Source organism: Nannobrachium achirus, assembly GCF_963921795.1.
Source record: "Nannobrachium achirus genome assembly, chromosome: 4".
NCBI classification, from domain to species: Eukaryota; Metazoa; Chordata; class Actinopteri; order Myctophiformes; family Myctophidae; genus Nannobrachium; species Nannobrachium achirus.
In genome coordinates, this window is record NC_137813.1 from 69,523,641 (window position 1) to 69,542,236 (window position 18,596).

Genomic DNA, 18,596 nt, shown 5'->3' on the forward strand with positions numbered 1-18,596 from the left:
TAAAACCAATCTCAAAACCCACATTTTCAGACTTGCACTCCCTACCTAATCCACACACACACACACACACACACACACACACACACACACACACACACACACACACACACACACACACACACACACACACACACACACACAGTCTCCTCAGTTTGGTCTTTCTACAAACGCTCTAAAAACGTAGTGAGTGACAGTCCAGTATACTTTGTCCGTCATACGGGAACGCGCACAAAAATAGACTACTAGTCAGTCAACAGCTCCATGGACACTCCGGTTGCGTCGACCAACTAGACAGCAGGACACAGCCTCTAAAAATGTGCAGAGTATGGAGGAGAAAGCGAGACCCTTGATACTAATCTTTGACGGCTTGTTTGTTGAAAACTTGTAAATCTTTAGCGGTAAATATGCCATGAAGTTGCTGAATCTTTATCATTTTATCACCTCTAACTGCTAGTTTTAATTTTTGTTATCACAATTGGCACTGCAGTCAGCTCTCTCCGGGCGACAGACAGTAGAGTACAGTGAGTACAGTAGAGGCACGCCGTGAAGTCATCAACAACAATATTAGCTAGACAGATAGCCTGATTTAGCTTTCTTTCTTTTTTCTTTTTTTTGTGTGTGTCATAACAGTCAATGCATGGTCACAGAATCTAACCCTACATGTCATCTTTTTGACAACCAAACCTAACCCAAACCCTAACCCTAACCCTAACCTCCATGGGGTGAGTAGTTAACCTGCTGATGCTCCGTTGTCGAAATGTTGTGTTGTCGAAATAGTGAGATTTACCCAACAAACAAATGGCTTATCAGCATAATTGCAGGGGTCATCGCCATGCTGGCTTGTGGTGGTCAAAATTACATTTTTGCCATGGACATACAAAATAAGTGGACAACAATATTACCAAAAACACATAAAAGCAATAGCCCTGAATGACCATAATGGTTTGTAACTCTGTTTGACACCATAGGGGCATAAAAGAGAGCCAGGCAAACAGAGATAAGAGATCTCCATATAAAGTAGGGGCATGAAAAACACAGAGAGACAGACAGGCGGATACGGGTATTGCACAACTGGACGTCAATGGTGACTATGCTGCCCAACGGGCACCGGTCTGGTATATATATATGTTGCAGTTTGTTTGAAGAACCAGTACGATTGAAAAAGGAGCGCTTGTGTTCTATTGTCCATGACGGAGGCACGCCATCTCAGGTGACCTTGAGCCACGTGAGACACCACCGAGTGTGTCACCGCGTCACGCCCGGACCACACCCCCACCTATGGGCATCTGTCTCAAAGTACAGCTGCATATTCAGCATACAGTGAGCACTGAGCAGTAGGCCTAAGCTAATAATGCCATTGTGGTTAATATGATACTATCCGAAAATAGTTTTAGTTTAATTTCCCAATAGTTTGTCTTGCTATTTAAAGTACCAAAAGAAAAACATCTACATAATATTAATAAAAAGGGAACAAAAAAGTACAGTAGTTACATTGCAAAACAGGGATTTTCCCCCGAAAATAAATGTTTTAATTAGTTTAATCCTCTGAAACAGGCAGATGACCGAGAGAGAGAGAGAGAGAGCGCAATGCATCTTGGGTAGGAAGTTGTGGAATTATAAGCTGGCTGCCAACATAACATGTATTTTAATTGCAATTCTGCCCATTTAAAATATGTACCAATCGAATATCTTAGTTACATCATTGACTTCATGTGAACTAGTTTGTTGAAGCTTATTCATTATAATGATCAAAATCGATATGACCACGCAGAGCCATACTGCGCACCGGCCGTGCTCTGCATCACCGCACCACGGTGAAAAACTGAAGCGTAGAGATGCGACGTTCGCGAACGAATCGAATCTTTTGAACGGCTCTTTGAAGTGAACGATGGGATCCGGTTCGCGGAGTAGGGAGCCGTTCACTTGGCTCGCGACGCGGTGTGGCGCCGCCAGCGCCGCGATGCGCGGTGCGGCGCGGCAATGTGCAGCTATCTAGGAAGCTAATTAAGACACTACAGTTTGATTTGATCATAGCTTAGACAATTATTAAGCGATTTCTATAATTAAAACGTCTCCATATTGCTTGGGAAGTCCACTTCCATGACAATGACTGTATTATGTCCCTGTAAATATTTAAATGTTTGCTATTTTAAAATAGCCGATGTACAAGCTCACAATCAATCAATCAATCAATCAATCAATCAATCAATATTTATTTATATAGCACATTTCATACAGAAAGTGCAGCCCAATGCGCTTCACAGATCAAACATACATTTAAAAGTAATAAGGAAAGGAACAATCAATTTTAACACTAAAAAATATAATAATAATAAAAATACAGACATAAGAATAACAACATAAAAATAGGGAGCAAATAATAACTAAAGTAAAACCTAAGTAAAAGCAATGCTAAAAAGGTGAGTCTTAAGATTTAGTTTAAAACTTTCAATGGAGTCTGTGAGCCGCAAGTTTACAGGCAGGCTGTTCCACAGTGTAGGACCATAAAAACTGAATGCTCTTCACCATGTCTCACAGTTTCTGGCGTAGGTATTTCTAAGGCCCAGTCCATACGGCACCGGACAAGTCCTTGACCGGCAAGGCACATCCACGATTTCCCATGAGTGTCCACATGCAAACGGGGGATGTAGACGAACAGATTTCAAAACTCCGGCCACAGTGCATTTTTCTTATCCGGGCGTTTTTCTTTTACCGTGTGGACACCACAAACGGTGAGGTTCTTTGCCTGCTTACGTCACCTTGTGTTCCTCCTCCTTGCCACAAAGAGAGAATCCCGTGGTCTCTGTAGTATATCCATATTATTTGTTAGGAGCCCATCTCGAGTCACGTCACGTTAGAGAGCTGTCTTATTTAGGGATAACAGTAATGAATGATTGTTTTAATTATATGTGTTGCTCTTGTAATTGTCATCTTCATAGATGGTGGTCAGCCACAAACTCACAGTCACAAAAGCCATCTGAATTTGTCGTCTCATATCTTTCCACAAAATATTAGAAAACGCTCAATAGTGGGCTCGATAAAAGCCCGGCTCAATAAGCAGGATCGATAAGGTTATCAATAAAAATGAACGAGCTCCATCCCGTCTTGTTAAGTAACAGAGCATATCTGACGCGCGCCTATTCTCTCGGTCAAATACCGGTCATGAAAAGAGAACTGACAGCATTAAGCCAGCGATTGTTATAATTTCTCTATAATCTGTGAGAGTTAATTTGCTGTATGAGTCATGATTTTATTCTCTCTCTGTCTCTGTCAAACGATATAATAAGCACAATAAAGGCGGAGAATTCATTTCACTGCATTATAAATAGTTTCCAGGTGTTTTTTTTATTTATAGATATATATTGTTAGGAGCAAACGGAGAAGGATATTCACACCGCCGCAGAAGGATATTTGTAGATTTATAGATGGTTCTCTCAGTAGTTTATTTTCTCATATGATATCAAGCAATGGAGAATTATGCAGTAGCCTATAATGCAGGCATTATTGTGCTGCCTTTTAAAACTGTTAATAAAGCAATCAATTAATGTGTGTGTGTGTGTGTGTGTGTGTGTGTGTGTGTGTGTGTGTGTGTGTGCGCGCTGGCGTGCGCTCTGAGATGAGGAGAATGAACGGACTGAAGAGCTGTTTAACGTGTGTGCTGCCTTTAGGCTGACCAAGGTTAAGGTCAGTTGGGATCAGATGCACCATGATATGATAATGCTGGTCTAGGATCATGATTAACAGCGGGGGGAAAAGATCTACAGTGCATAATGATGCAAAGTCGCAAACACATTAATTAAATATACCAACTATACTGATTAATTATATGCGAGAATGCGCCCATAGGCCTATATATTTGTCTACTGCCTCGGTTTCTCTCCCCTCCCTGCTAAAAGTTCACAAATGTATATGAAATCAATGTTTAATTAGCAATTGTGCATGTTAAAGTGTTGAAGATTGTGAAACTTGGACAATGGCATAGTCACATATCCTATAGATATACTAGCTGTGCTGTGATGAGAACAGGGGGACGCAGGCTTTTTTAACAGGGGTAATAGCGCTTTGCCGTTGTCATGTGGGCAGAGAATTTTTTCTACACGGGGCCGTGTGGAGGCATAGAGGTCCACCCGGGAAAGTGGAATTCCCCGGTGATGCATTCTTGGTGTGGATCAACTCTAAGAGACCGGTGCCAGAGGATCTAAGTGGTCTACTAGGCACATACCTGGAGAGCATTTCAGATACATACACAGGTGCAGAAACTCTGAGTCTGAAATGGCTCAGGTAAAGTTACTGTGACACAATGCCAAATATGAGGAGAGAATATGAAATTCAATATGTTGGTTTATTCAGAGAATGCATTCTCAGACAGCTCTTTATCAGCCTCTCTCACGCTCTGCCTCTGGGTGAGAGTTCTACCATTTAGCAAGGGATGAGTTCATAGTCCCTCAAGCCAACCACTGTACTTTCCTGGCCACAAATACCTGAGTGTTTGTTTTTCCATGGTACCGGGCCATGATTACAGATATCTATCTGTAATCATATCTGTGGCTGTGTGATGAACATATTGTGTACTACATTCCTCTCCTCATCACATGACCCAGCCTGGTTGTTTGTTTGTGTTTTATCAGTATTATATGAACATGTCATTTCAGAATACAGTCAGGATAAAGAACAGTGAGGCAAGGGCTATGTTTTATATTCTATATCATAAACATATACAGCTGGAAGTCAAAATGTGGAAACAATACATCCTTTTAAACCCGGGTTAGGGAAGAGGGATGCTGTTTCCCAGACCATCTCTCTCTCCCTCTCTGTCTCTGTCTCTCTCTCCTCCCAGCCCCCAAGATATTATATACAAATTTGAAACTGTGCATTGCAAAAAAAAAACAAAGAAGGAAAACGGTACTTGGAAAAGCTGCAGCAAAATTATCCAAAAATTCCTTCTATTTTGCTCATTACTTGAACAAAACTTTTTGAATTGTGTAGAATAACAAACATGAAAAACGAGCATGCCATATTTATTCTGCATATGCTCTCTGTCGGGATGAAACCTCATTATGTCCAAAATTGTTACTTTTAGGATTCAAATTCAAAAACAGGTAAAGTAACTTGTGATGCTTTTGTGTGACACTATAGTATGATCAAATAGGGCGTTGATTTACGAAAACAAACACAAAAGGTTAGGAGATGATATGAGGTTCCTGCACCAACAGCAAAGATATAAGTTAGTGTTGTTGGGGTTCAGACTGAGAATACCCAAGCGTAGATCAAGTGAGTTTTAATAAGGTGTGTTTATAGAGGATGGCTGTTGGGAGTTGAGGAGTGGTGTAGGCTGTAGTGGATGGTGTGGGCAGGATGGAATAGCAGGCAGGCTGATTGGAAGCCAAGCAGGTATAAGCAGGCAAACAGAAGGATCCTGAAGGCTGTACACTCTGACGCCCATCAGGGACCTGGACACTGGGCCCCTAACTCAGCCTGGGAAGTGTAGATGGAGAGGCCCTTTAGGGGCACGGCCGAAGGCGATATTCAATAAAATTGTTGAATACCTCGAAAACGATAATGATTCACTATAAGTAAAAAAGAATACAGTAGCCTATATATACCGGTGGTTTTAATTTAGCTTCAGATCAAGTTTTGCAAACAGTGGGGAGCTGTTAGGGGTTAAATGTGCAAATGTGGTGCAAGAGAGTACCAAAAGTATAAGTGCTCATAATTTGTGCAGAATGTCCCATTTTGTCAAATGGATAACAATCTTTTGAAAATAATCTACAAGCTCACGATGTGACACATTGTAGTAACTAAAGTTTTCAAATAATTGTAGTGGAGTAAAAATACAATATTTGGATCCGAGAAGTAGTGGAGTAGAAGTACTGTACAAGTATTGGAGATTGGAATCCCTCCAGTAAAGTACAAATAATTCAATTTAAAGGGATATTTCACTTTCTAAAAACTGTTGGTAATGTTATCGTCTTATCAGGCTTTTATGAATACCTTGAACAGTTTTTAATTTGCTTGATTCAGTATTTCGATATTTGATGTAAATGTTTTCATTTATATTTTGCGACTATGAAAACCGGCACATCTGTCCGCGTATCTCTGTCTGTAGGTCACGCCTGACACTGTGGTTCCCCTGACACATCACTGTGACATCACAGGTCTATGGGTTTGTCGCTTTCACATCATGATCTGACATCACTGTGATGTCAGGGGAACCACTCTTAACAGAATGGGTTTGCTGCTCTGACATCACACTCTGGCTTCACTGTGATGGCACACTAACATAATCCCTTTCATGCCCATATATGGAGTTCCCTGATGTCATCAATATTAATATCTAACAGAACTTCATGGAAATGCCCATATATGGAGGCCACATCGGCCACATACCACACTAAGAGAATCCATATATGGCCAAGACAGATGGCCAAAACAGCCCATATCTGTGTGGCTGGTTCTAAAGACAGGGATCTCCATGTATGGGTATAAAAGGGTATGATGTCATTTGTCATAGTCGTCATGGGACTTTCATATAACAAACTAAAAGCAGTGCTCTTCCAAGCACAGGTCTCCACCAGGTGTGGTATGTTGGTTGTGGGTGTGCATTGGGTGGTATTGAATTAGGCGGTTATAAATGAGCGGGGTCAAACGCAATCCAAGGTGAGTGGACAAGTTAGCTTCAGAGACAGTGAAGTGTCAAAACATTTGTTTGTCAAAAAACAGCCTCATGGTGGCGCTATAAAAGGCTGATGTGAAAAATGCAGGGAAAGGGTTTTTCCTTGGCCTCTAGGGAGTGCGCTTACAAAGTTTGAATCTGATCGGTGGAGTTATAGGTAAAATTACAAATCGGCCTGGTATAGCACCACCATGAGGCTGATTTAAAAAAAATTAAGTGGTATTTCTTCCTCGGCCTAGTGGGAATGTGTGTGTGCGATTTCATGAAAATTGCACTTTGCGTTTGTGATTTGAGGCATTTTGTTCAAAACCGCTCAATCCTACAAACTTTGTAAGCCAATCTTAGCCAATCAGGATGGAATATGCAAAATCGGACAAATCCATGTCGATCACATGACTGTCGAGATACTGCCTACCTATTTGCAGGATTTTTGGACAAAATCTTCAGAAATGTGTTTTGCAAACATCGGCCTCATGGTGGCGCTCTAAAAGGCTGATGTGAAAAAAGCAGGGAAAGGGTTTTTCCTTGGCCTCTAGGGAGTGCGCTTACAAAGTTTGAAACTGATCTGTGGAGTTATAGGTAAAACTACAAATCACCCTGTTATAGCGCCACCATGAGGCTGATTTCAAAAAATTGAAGTGGCATTTCTTCCTCGGCCTAGTGGGAACGTGTGTGCCCGATTTCATGATAATTGCTCTTTGCGTTTGGGAGTTGAGGCATTTTGTTCAAAACGGCTCAATCCTAATAACTAGGGGTGTAACGATACATTTTAATAGCGATTCGATACATATCACGATACATGGTTGACGATACGATACATGAACGATATTGGTTCATTCATGGCGACACGATACGATTCGATTCAATGATTTAAAATCGATATAGTAACTATTTATCAAAGAAATAAAATCTGTGTGAAAGGTGTGGATAGTGCAGGTTTTTAAGGGAAACATGTATTATTATGGATATAAATAAGTAAACACAGTGATTATCTGCCAAATACATGGACATTGTATATTGACAAACCTGCACCTTGACATGAACCTAGAGATTACACACATTTTAAATGTGTGTAATCGATAATATCGATAGACCAGTGTAGCTATATGGAAAGGAAAAGTAATGAAACCCCTCCTTTTTATTTTTTCTTCTTAAAAATGCTAAATACAATGCACAAGAAGGTAGTATTGATACAATCGATTCTTTGCACTGCCGATTCGATACGATACAAAATAAAACGATACGATTCGATTTTAGCTGTTTTCATTTCGATATACTTCGGTTTTTTAAGTTGAAAACGATATTTCGATACAGTTACTATATTGTTACACCCCTACTAATAACTATGGAAGCCAATCTTAGCCAATCAGGATGGAATATGCAAAATGGGACTGATCCGTGTTGATCACATGACTGTCGAGATACTGCCTACCAATTTGTAGGATTTTTGGACAAAATCTGTAAGGGTAGTGTACAGAAATGTGTTTTGCGAACATCGGCCACTAGGTGGCGCTAGAACAGGCCCATTTGAAAAATGAATTGGCATCCAGGGAGTGTGTGTGGTCATTTTGGCAGCGACCGGGCCAACGGCGACTGGGATTAGGTGGTAGCAAAATGCAAGGACACACGGACGGACGGACGGACGGACGGACGGACGGACGGACGGACGGACGGACGGACGGACGCACGCACGCACGCACGCACGCACGCACGCACGCACGCACGCACGCACGCACGCACGCACGCACGCACGCACGCACGGACGGACGGACGGACGAAGGGGAAAACATACTCCCCCATGCCTTCGGCTGGTGGAGACAATAACTGTCTAAGCATGTTTGGGCTCTCACAGCATATCTCCATTACATATGGATCTCCATATATGGGTACCAGGGGTATCCAAATATGGGTAACTGGTCCGATATACATCACTGGCCAGATGGCAAAGAATTGGCCAACAATAACCCTAACACAAATATCTAAATATTGAATCAAGAAACTGAAAATCTGTCCAGGGTGTTCACAAAAGCCTGATTTGACGATAAAATTACCAAAAGTTTTTTTGAAAGTGAAATACACCTTTAACCTCTTAGACTAGAGCCTCTATACTTGGTAAAACGGACCAGAGGTAAACTGTACACAAGGTCTCTTCACCAAAAATAGCAAATTCACAACACGCTATTTTTGGCGAATATTCCAACTAAATAGAATATTATAGCTTATAAAGTATAACAATGTAATTCAGGGGTGTTGTGGATGACAAAGGTTATGGTAACACTTGAAGCCCACATTTATAATGCATTATGAGGGTATTCATATTGCATTATAATGCATTCATAATGCTCATAATGCTCATAAACACACATAATACATTCATAAAACATATCACCTATAATGAATTATAATGACAAAGTCCAATAATTCTATGGATGCTCTTGAATACTTGGATGAAGCCCGCATCTATTATGCATTATAAGGACATTATGGGTATGGCAAAGATGGGAGTACTCACGTGAAAAAATTGGGTTTTGTCAGTTTCTTACCCATGTTTCTGCGGTTTCTTGGGCTGGAACGGTTGTTCAAGTGCAGTTAAACTTGGCATCTTAGTAAAGTGCAACAATTAACAATAATGCATTGCACCTGTTCAGCTGACCTGCGGAACCTGGGAAGATACCATTTTGTCAAGATGGGGAGAATACCAGCTGACCTGCGGAACCCATGGGAATATACCATTTTGTCAAGATGGATGAATACAAGTGGAGAAATTGTAATCGTTAAAGTGACCATTTTGTTAAATTTTGCATTTGTAGTTATTTTACTGTAATTTAACAACATAATAACCGGCACAGATAGACAAAGAGACATTCATGGATTTATATTTAAAAGTAACTTTTAAATATAAAAGTTGGACCCAATTGTATTGTGTTATAATGCATAATTAATTATAATTATAAATATTAGAAGCTGGGCCGCCTTTAGCGTCTAGTCGGCGACCTGGCCAACTCGGAACAATGTAAATAGGGAATGAATGCCCCGCCCTTTAATGCAAACCCCATTATACCTGTTTTCATAGGACCCGTTTTGACCATCTGTCTGCCTGTGTCCATTTATGCCCATATATGGAGATATCTGTATCTGTCTGTCTGTCGGCGTCCATTTTATGTCCATATATGGAGATCACTGCAGTTATAGTTCTGGGTACATTTTATGCCCATATATGCCCATATATGGAGATATCTGTCTATCTGCGTCCATTTTATGCCCATATATGGAGATCTCTGTATCTGTCTGTCTGTGTCCCTTTTATGCCCGTATATGGAGATCTTTCTGATTCTGCGTCCATTGTATGCCCATATATGCCATATATGGAGATATCTGTTTATCTGCGTCCATTTTATGCCCATATATGAGATCTCTGTCGCTTTTTCAAACAGATGGTCAAAACGGGTCCTATGACAACAGGTATAATGGGGTTTGCATTAAAGGGGGAACCGGCACTGTGTCGGCAACACAGTGGGAGGCACAGACAGATACAGAGATCTCCATAATGGGAATAAAGGGACACAGACAAACAGATGGAGGAGGAGACAAACTTAATGCAAACCCCATTATACCTGTTTTCATAGGACCCGTTTTGACCATCTGTTTGCCTGTGTCCATTTATGCCCATATATGGAGATATCTGTATCTGTCTGTCTGCGTCCACTTTATGCCCATATATGGAGATCTTTGACCATCTGTTTGCCTGTGTCCATTTATGCCCATATATGGAGATATCTGTATCTGTCTGTCTGCATCCATTTTATGCCCATATATGGAGATCTATGCAGACACAGTGCCAGTTCCGGAAAATCCTGATGTCAGACATCAGAATCCGAACCTTTCGTGCTGGTTCCAGAAAATTGTGTATCGGGTCGGGTCGAGGCTGAGCACTGCACTACCTGCTGCGGTGGGGAACGCCGAATTTGAAATAGGGAATGAATGCCCCACCCTTTAATGCAAACCCCATGAATGCCCCACCCTTTAATGCAAACCCCAATATACCTGTTGTCATAGGACCCGTTTTGACCATCTGTTTGTCTTTGTCCACTTATGCCCATATATGAAGATCTCTGCACACACAGTACCGGTTGCGGAAAACTCTGATGTCAGACATCAGCTCCGCATACGGGCATTCATTTTATTCCCATATATGGAGAACGCGCGTGCCGGTGGGACGAACGGTTCTCGAGATACGCGGATTACATACATACATACACACTCACAGAGATTTTTTGTTGACTGATGTGGCGTACGTGATGTCAGAGCCTTTTATGAGGTGATGTCACAATGAGTCAGCGCTTGCGCCGATTTCCTCCGGAACAGCCTGATGTCAACAATCAGCCCGCATAAGGAGATTCCGAACGTTTCGCGCCGGTTCGGGAAAACCGCGCGCCGGGTCGGGTCGAGGCCCGGCACTGCACTCCGTGCCACGGCGGGGAACGCGCGTGCCGAATCTGAAGCCGGTGGGACGAACGGTTCTCGAGATACGCGGATTACAGACAGACACACAGACACGCACGCACGCAGAGACTTCTCGCATTTATAGATAGATAAATCCATTATAAAACACTCTTGACTGAAGTGCTTATAATACATTATGATGACCTATACACTAGACTACGAAAAAGTCGACAAGTCGACTTCATTACACAAGTCGATTCCCAAAAGGCAAAGTCGAAAGTCGAAGTTGAAAAAAAAAACCTTTGTATTTTTTTCTATCATTATTTTTGCTCCATGTGTGCGTCCGTACAGGATTCGAACAGTAGGATTGCTTTTTGTCAAGGACAGAATGATCCAATAGTACAGTGGTTCTCAACCTTTTCAGGCTGCGACCCCCAGAATGATCATATTTTAACTAGGGACCCCCAACCTGACGAGCACTAAGAATTGAGGTGTTACATTTGGTATAACACGGTTCAATTTCTGCCTCTAATATTTGACAATTTGGACAATGTTTAATTTGTCATTTTAGAGGTATTAAAAAGTCCTTAAATTGGCACTTAAATGTGAAGATACCCTCTATATACTTAAACTTTATGTTGGTTTGTTTACTGTTGAGTGAGAAAACAATGTTGCACATTAACCCTTAAGTTCTGTTCAGATTCACTACACCTTCGTTCTGTTCGGGTCATTTTGACCCGGTGGATATTTGGTTTAAAAAAAACAACACTAATATAAATTTTAACTTAACAAATCATCATGATACATTGACTTTGACTCAATACCAAACAATTCATATGATATATTTGGTAAATGTTTGCATTTCTGCTTTGCTATATCACATTAAACACTGAAAGAGCTAGGCGTTTTTACTGATTTAGCTGAAATCCATGTAAAAAAACTACTTCATTTAATACTGGGCAATATTGCTCATGCTTATAGGAAGGGGGGGAGGGTTCGGAATGGGGCTTCGGAAGGGGGGTGTTAGAAGTGGGGGTGACTGTGTGTCTGTGTTTTGGCATAATACTGTGTATTTCTGTGCTTCCGGGTCAAAATGACCCGAACAGCACTTAAGGTTCAAAAAATATGAGGGGGGTGTAGCATGGGTGTAGTGCAAAAATATTTTTTTTACATGTTCATCTCAGAAGAATCTTTAAGGCCAGTGAGTTTCAGGTGGAAACATTTTTAACTTCTACCTTTTTTTTCCAAATGAAAATGTAAAACGGGTCAAAATGACCCGAACAGCACTTAAAGGTTAAGTTAATCATCTGGGAACCCCCCAAAATAATTGGAGGGTTGTGTGTGATGTGATGACGTCATCAAACGATAAAGTCGACTTCAACTCAACTTTTTACTGAGTCGAGTCGACTTGCAAAATTCACAAGTTGTTAATGCCAGCTAACATTAACAACTTTCCCCCAGAAAGCCTGGTGAGGCGAGGTTAGACGCAGACGGACCCTGAATCAAAGAGAAATGGGGAGGGGGTGGGCGGCGTTCCAAGTTAGGACAGTCTGAGAGAGCAGCTGCGAGCAGGCAGAGAGCATCGACCCCTATCAGTTCATCACATGCCAATGAATGCACATGTGACACCTACAAGTGTATGTGCACAATTGTAATTTAGTATTTATTTTACTTCGTGTATTTCTACTGAAAAAGGCCAAATCCAGATAGTGTTTTGTGTTGAAACTACAGTAATACTAGTTACTTAGTCCCGCCACCAGGGGGAGTCTCGCCTAGGGTGAGCGTGGATTGTGAGGTATTATAGACCTGTGAGGCTTCCGTCCTTCAGACAGACTGTACAGCCTGCTTTGAAGAACAACACTAACGTCTCCTGTCTATATATTCTCCCTGTACAATACAGGTTAGTAATATGTGCAAAAGCATCACAACTTATAGCAAAGGACTCATAAGCCTTTCTTATTTTGTTAACTGTAAGACTGATACAGAAATATTGTGTTTTGGTGAAGTTTGAGACTGTTTGGGAAATGTGCAGTGAATGACTGTGATCCTACAAAATGGAGGCCTTGTTTAGTTTCTGTAAAAACGGCAGCTCCCTGACATTTGTGCCTTAGCTCCACACTTTAGCATAGGAAATGGTGATATATTGTGTAAATGGTTATTGTAGCTTTTGGGATATTTTTGGGTTAAAGTATTTTGATATTCTTTATAAAAAACGTTATGTATGCAGTAAGACTGTGAAAACTAAACAGTACAAGGTTTAAAAACAGTATTACAGTATTTACTGGGAAAACTAAGAGACTGGTTAAAAAGCAGTATTAAATAGAGTGTGTTTCAGAGCACAATGCACATGCAGATTAAAGCTGCACTACATAACATTTTGTAAACTGTATTTTTGGTGAAATATGGTAACAGAAAAGAGACCAATGTGTAACAATGACATTCTGATAGTAACAGTTATTGTGAATTGTGAACTATGGAATTGTGGATATGTGATTATTGTGAATTTGAGAGATTATTGAGTTTAAAGAGAGAAAAAGAGAAAGAAAAGTAATTAAGATTTCTGTGAATAAAGAGACAGACTACAGCCTGCTTTAAAGAACAACACTAACGTCTCCTGTCTATATATTCTCCCTGTACAATACAGGACTTGTCACCTGTTAACAGCTACTCAATCCTGAGGGCTGTAACACACAGATAGTTTCTGTGCTGCCATGGCACCAGTTGGATAATTTCTCCTCCTTCTCTACCTGACTTGCATTGTGATTAGCAGAAAAGCATATCTACTCCCAACTTAGTCCAATTAGAATTCATTCTTTTATGATTTTCTTTTTGTGACTGAAACTGAAACTCATCCAGTTGTGTTCAATGCTGACAAGTCCGGTATGCACCTGTACAACCAAGAATAAACTGCTTAAACCTCCATGGCGTGAGTAAACAAAAGAAGAAAAGTCATTTTGGGGGTGAACTACTCCTTTAAAGGTCTTGAAATTTAAGTGTTAATCCCTTTCCAAAATACCCCAAAGCTACTCAAATAAGCGGTAAAAAGCAAATCCTGAAATGTAGTAAATAAATGAAGGCATAATGAATGTTCTCAAAATTTATTATAAAACAATTAAGTGTGAGAGTGTTACAGTAAATTGTTTACAGTAGTACATTTTTGAGTAAACACTGAGTGAATAGATTTACTAAGCACTTTTATTTCTGTCTCAGTTGAATTTACTATAGGGATAATCAAGGCACCCTGTTTCCTTCCAGCTCACCACGACCAAAGAAGCTGGGTATGTGTTTACTTTTCAGTAAACACATACTAAGCACTTATTTTTGTTGAATTTGCCATAGTCAGGGCACTCCCAGCACTTGACAATAAAGAGACCCAAACCAAACCAGAGATCAGTGTCACAATGTCTTTCTGTCCATCCGCCATGCATGCTGACACTACACCACCACAAGAGCCAGATGCTGAAACATGCCAGAAGTTGGAGATGACTGACGTCATTAAGACACCATGTACAGTGCAGCCACATCCAGCCTGAATCAGATCTGGGCCACATCCAGACTGGAATCCGATCGGTTTTAATGGTCACGTGTTGTTAATACAGATGAGATTCCAATCTGGATGTGGCCCAGATCTGATTCAGGCTGGATTTAAATTGGCTGACAACTGAATTTGCCAGAGTCAGGGCACTCCAAGCACTTGACAATAAAGTGCTCTTTACATTGTCATTACAGTATTACAGTGCTTACAGAGCAATTCAATTTTTAAACTTTGAATGGCTGCCAAGTCACTGAAGTCAGCCCGCATTTGGAGATGGCTGACGACCGACACTAAACAGTGCCCACATCAGATACTCCCACATGCGGAAACAGTTAACAAATTTAGAGATGACCGACATGACAGACGGACGGACAGAACATCTTAAGAGTATGTTCTGATCCTGGATAGGCCTAAATTTGGAGATTGCTGACTTAACACTGTAGATACGTACACTATAGAGATTACTACTTACAGAGCTTTCACATAAAACCACCAAAGCTTTAACAACATAAGGTACCAGAGCTTTAACATAATAGCGGCACTTTAACTAGCAAAAATAAAACTGCCAGAGCTTTTAACAACAAAAGGTACCAGAGCTTTAACATAATAGCAGCACTTTAACTTTACAAAAAATACAGGAGATCTTTGACACCCCCACAGTGAGAAATACAGTCACTAGCATGATTGCGATACTGCAAGCCAGTGAACATGGACAGAAGCACTGCTACCCGAAGAAACAAGGGCCAACACCTAAGCGAGGCGTCCCCAAGAAGAGACGTCGCCTCAACCTTTCTCCCAGTGATGACGAATCCAGTGGCTCAACCATCATTTTGTCCCAAACCACTGAGACCTCTGGGGATTTTGGGGAGCCCAGCACCAGATGATGGACCTGATGGCCCTGTTGCATGCAAGTAGATTTGGCTATAGGCTAAGCCTTTTTACACCAGGTACCACCTCAGAAAATGTTTTTCCAAGTACCATCATAATAACTGATGTTAATATAGGTGTGTAGCACAGTTAAAACACAAATTCATTCATTTAAGGAGTTCTCTTTTTTTAAATATATTTCCAAGCTAATAATTTCACCAGGTCATTGGACAGATGCATCCACTAGGCCTGTGAACTGATGATATCTTCAATGTTGTCATGCTAATTTAAGCACAGAGCCTATTTCAGCCTATTGCTTGATCAGAATAACAACCTGTAGTATAATGTAAATATTTCACTCTGCTTCTATGATTTCTTTTTTGGGAGACTCCAAACCTATAACCATGATTTGTGTATTGTGTTCTCGATTTTAGCGGAGGAGAGTCAACTAGTGGAGGTTGACTGTCGAAGACAGCCGTGAAGCACAGGCCAGGCATTACAAGACGCTTCAGGAATTGCTAAAAAGGCCTAAACCAAACCAGAGTGACGTGGCACAACTGCTGGAGCTCGATGCCAGGAGGGCCTTCATAGACAGCGATGAAACACTGAACAAGGAAGACAGGCCTGCAAAGATCCTTAAAGCATATCCTTGCTTCAAGGATCTTAAACATGCAAGTGAAGTGATAGGTTTACATTATACTACAGGTTGTTATTTTGATCATGCAATAGGCTGCAATAGGGGCTCTGTGCTTAAATTGGCATGACAACATTGAAGATTTCATCAGTTCACAGGCTTATAATTTGAGCGGGTCAAATTGGCTTAGAAATATATCTAAAAACAATAACTCCTTGAATGAATGGATTTGTGTGTTAACTTGACATTACAGCACCTGGTATTGTACTTTACAAGCACCTCTACTTTACATCAACAAATAAAATAAATAAAAACAAATAAAAAATACAGCATCCGTTATTGCACTTCACTAGCACCTCACTACTTCCCATCAACAAAAGTCTTCCACTCTGCCAAGGCTTTTTGTAGGATGGAGTGGTGTCACGGTCATGTATGTCATCACATAATATTTCTGTCTGCACGACAGACAGGAGTGTAGCCACGCACTTGGGGTACGTGAGATGGAAGGTGTAGTAATAGCCAAGTAAATAGATCAGACCGTCAATCAGCTGCTCCTCTGGAAAGATGGTGATGGGAGTGTTCCCCACAGCAACCAAACAGCGGGGCCTATCCAGGATCAGGACGGGGCTCTGGAGGGGTCTCTTCTGGTGGTAGAGATTTGGGTCTTCAGATGGCTACAGCAAAACAAAGAAAAACAATATAGAAATGATTTCAGTAAACATAAATGGGCAACTGGCAAACCGACTTGTCACTTAATAACAGAAAACCGATATAGTATTGATTTCAGTATTTTTTTAAGTCCAATGTATTTGTAGTTAAGTTCATTTAAGTTAATAAACCTTGCATAAATGCATTAGAAAATACACTTCAGAATTCCAATAAAAATAAAAAAGAATAGCAGATATACAAGCATAAAACATACCACACGGACATGTTTTGAGCTTGTAGATCAGCTATTTTGTCTATTTGGTGTGACACTCCTACCTCAAGGATGTGGAGCAACGCTTCACTGGGTCCTCCCAGCTTCTTTGGTGGTGGGGAGCTGGAGGGAAACAGGGTGCCTTGATTCTCCCTACAGCAAATTCAACTGAGACAAAAATAAAAGTGCTTAGTAAATCTATTCACTCAGTGTTGTTTACTCAAAAATGTACTACTGTAAACAATTAAGGCGTTTAGCTGACGCTCTTAATCCAGAGCGACATACATTAAGCAAGGTCAATACATCAAACTCATTGTAATCTAAGAAAAAACTAAAGTAAACAAAAATGCAATCTAACTTATAGTTAAGGTTAAAGAGCAGGTGCTATGGGCTATGATGGAGTCTGAAGAGGTGAGTCTTCAGACCACGGCAGAACCTAGAGAGTGGGTCTGTAGTTCTAAGAGCAACAGGAAGATATTACACATTTTGGGTGCCAGAAGGGCGACTTGTCTAGGACGAGTGGATGAGAGCAAAATCACTTACCTCCATCCAAAGGAAGCTGTGCTTGCCTTGTTCCAGGCAGCGTAGAACTGGACCTGGCAGCAGAAGCTATCCCACCTCTTCTTGGCCTCAGTGAAGTTAGGGTTATCCTTTGCCAAGATCCGACGTAGCTCATCTTTAACCTAGAAAAAAAGTATAAAAAAAAACAACAAAAAAAACATTGAAACAACTGCTGTATGTAGAGGTAAAAGCAAAAAGAAATCCCAAGACTGAAATGTATTTTTGGACCCATGTCCCAATATGATTTGTCGTGTCGTGTGATTTTAATTGTAGCTTGTAGATCTTTTTTTTTTTTTTCAAAGTTACATAATTATCTACCGTGGGGGAGGCTCTCTCCAATCCGACATGTCGCCACTCCGAAATTGGCTTCTTATTGTCGGAGTGGCAACACTCCCATGGGGGTTCAGGTTAGGGTTAGAGATAGGGTTAGTGTCGGAATGGAGACATGTCGGAAAGGAGACATGTCGGAGTGGTGGGATGTACTCCTACCGTGGGAGTGGAGAGAAGGAAGACGTTCTGGATCCAACAGGGCCAGATTTGTCTTGTGGATTCTCATTCTAAGTAAAGCAGATAAAACATTTACAAAGTGGTAAATAACTGACCCAATTTAAAACTCTGTCACTGATATTTGCCAAACAATGCAGTTATAATACCTCTGGGTGAATTGGAGCCCACAAGCGCTTTCTGTGGCCAAAGTCAGCCTGGCCTGGAAAAACCTCCATCAAATCCTCTTGGGTGAGGGTGCGTAGCATGTCTGCTTCTAATGTAAAGCAAAATGAACACATCAATAATATAATAACTATTAATTTACGGAATGTATGTCCATCTCTGTCTGCACTGAAACTAAACAGTGTCGTCACCATGGTAACAGCTGCATGATGAAACAATGTCCAAATATGGGCATTGACATGACACTGATATGTCTGGGTTCTCCACCATTAATTCTGAGACTCCTACACCCCTA

At 40.9% G+C, this 18,596-nt stretch overlaps 1 protein-coding gene across 1 annotated transcript; it reads right to left on the bottom strand.

The window, feature by feature from the left end:
- Positions 1–16,492: 16,492 nt before the first annotated feature.
- LOC308284212 (uncharacterized protein) lies at positions 16,493–18,384 on the bottom strand (the record flags this gene model as incomplete). Its single annotated transcript, XM_080724760.1, has 5 exons — positions 16,493–16,826; positions 17,137–17,239; positions 17,615–17,754; positions 18,122–18,189; positions 18,286–18,384. 5 exons carry the CDS (start codon positions 18,382–18,384, stop codon positions 16,769–16,771), a joined length of 468 nt encoding a protein of 155 aa, XP_080580886.1. The 3' UTR covers positions 16,493–16,768.
- Between the last annotated feature and the right edge of the window lie 212 nt (positions 18,385–18,596).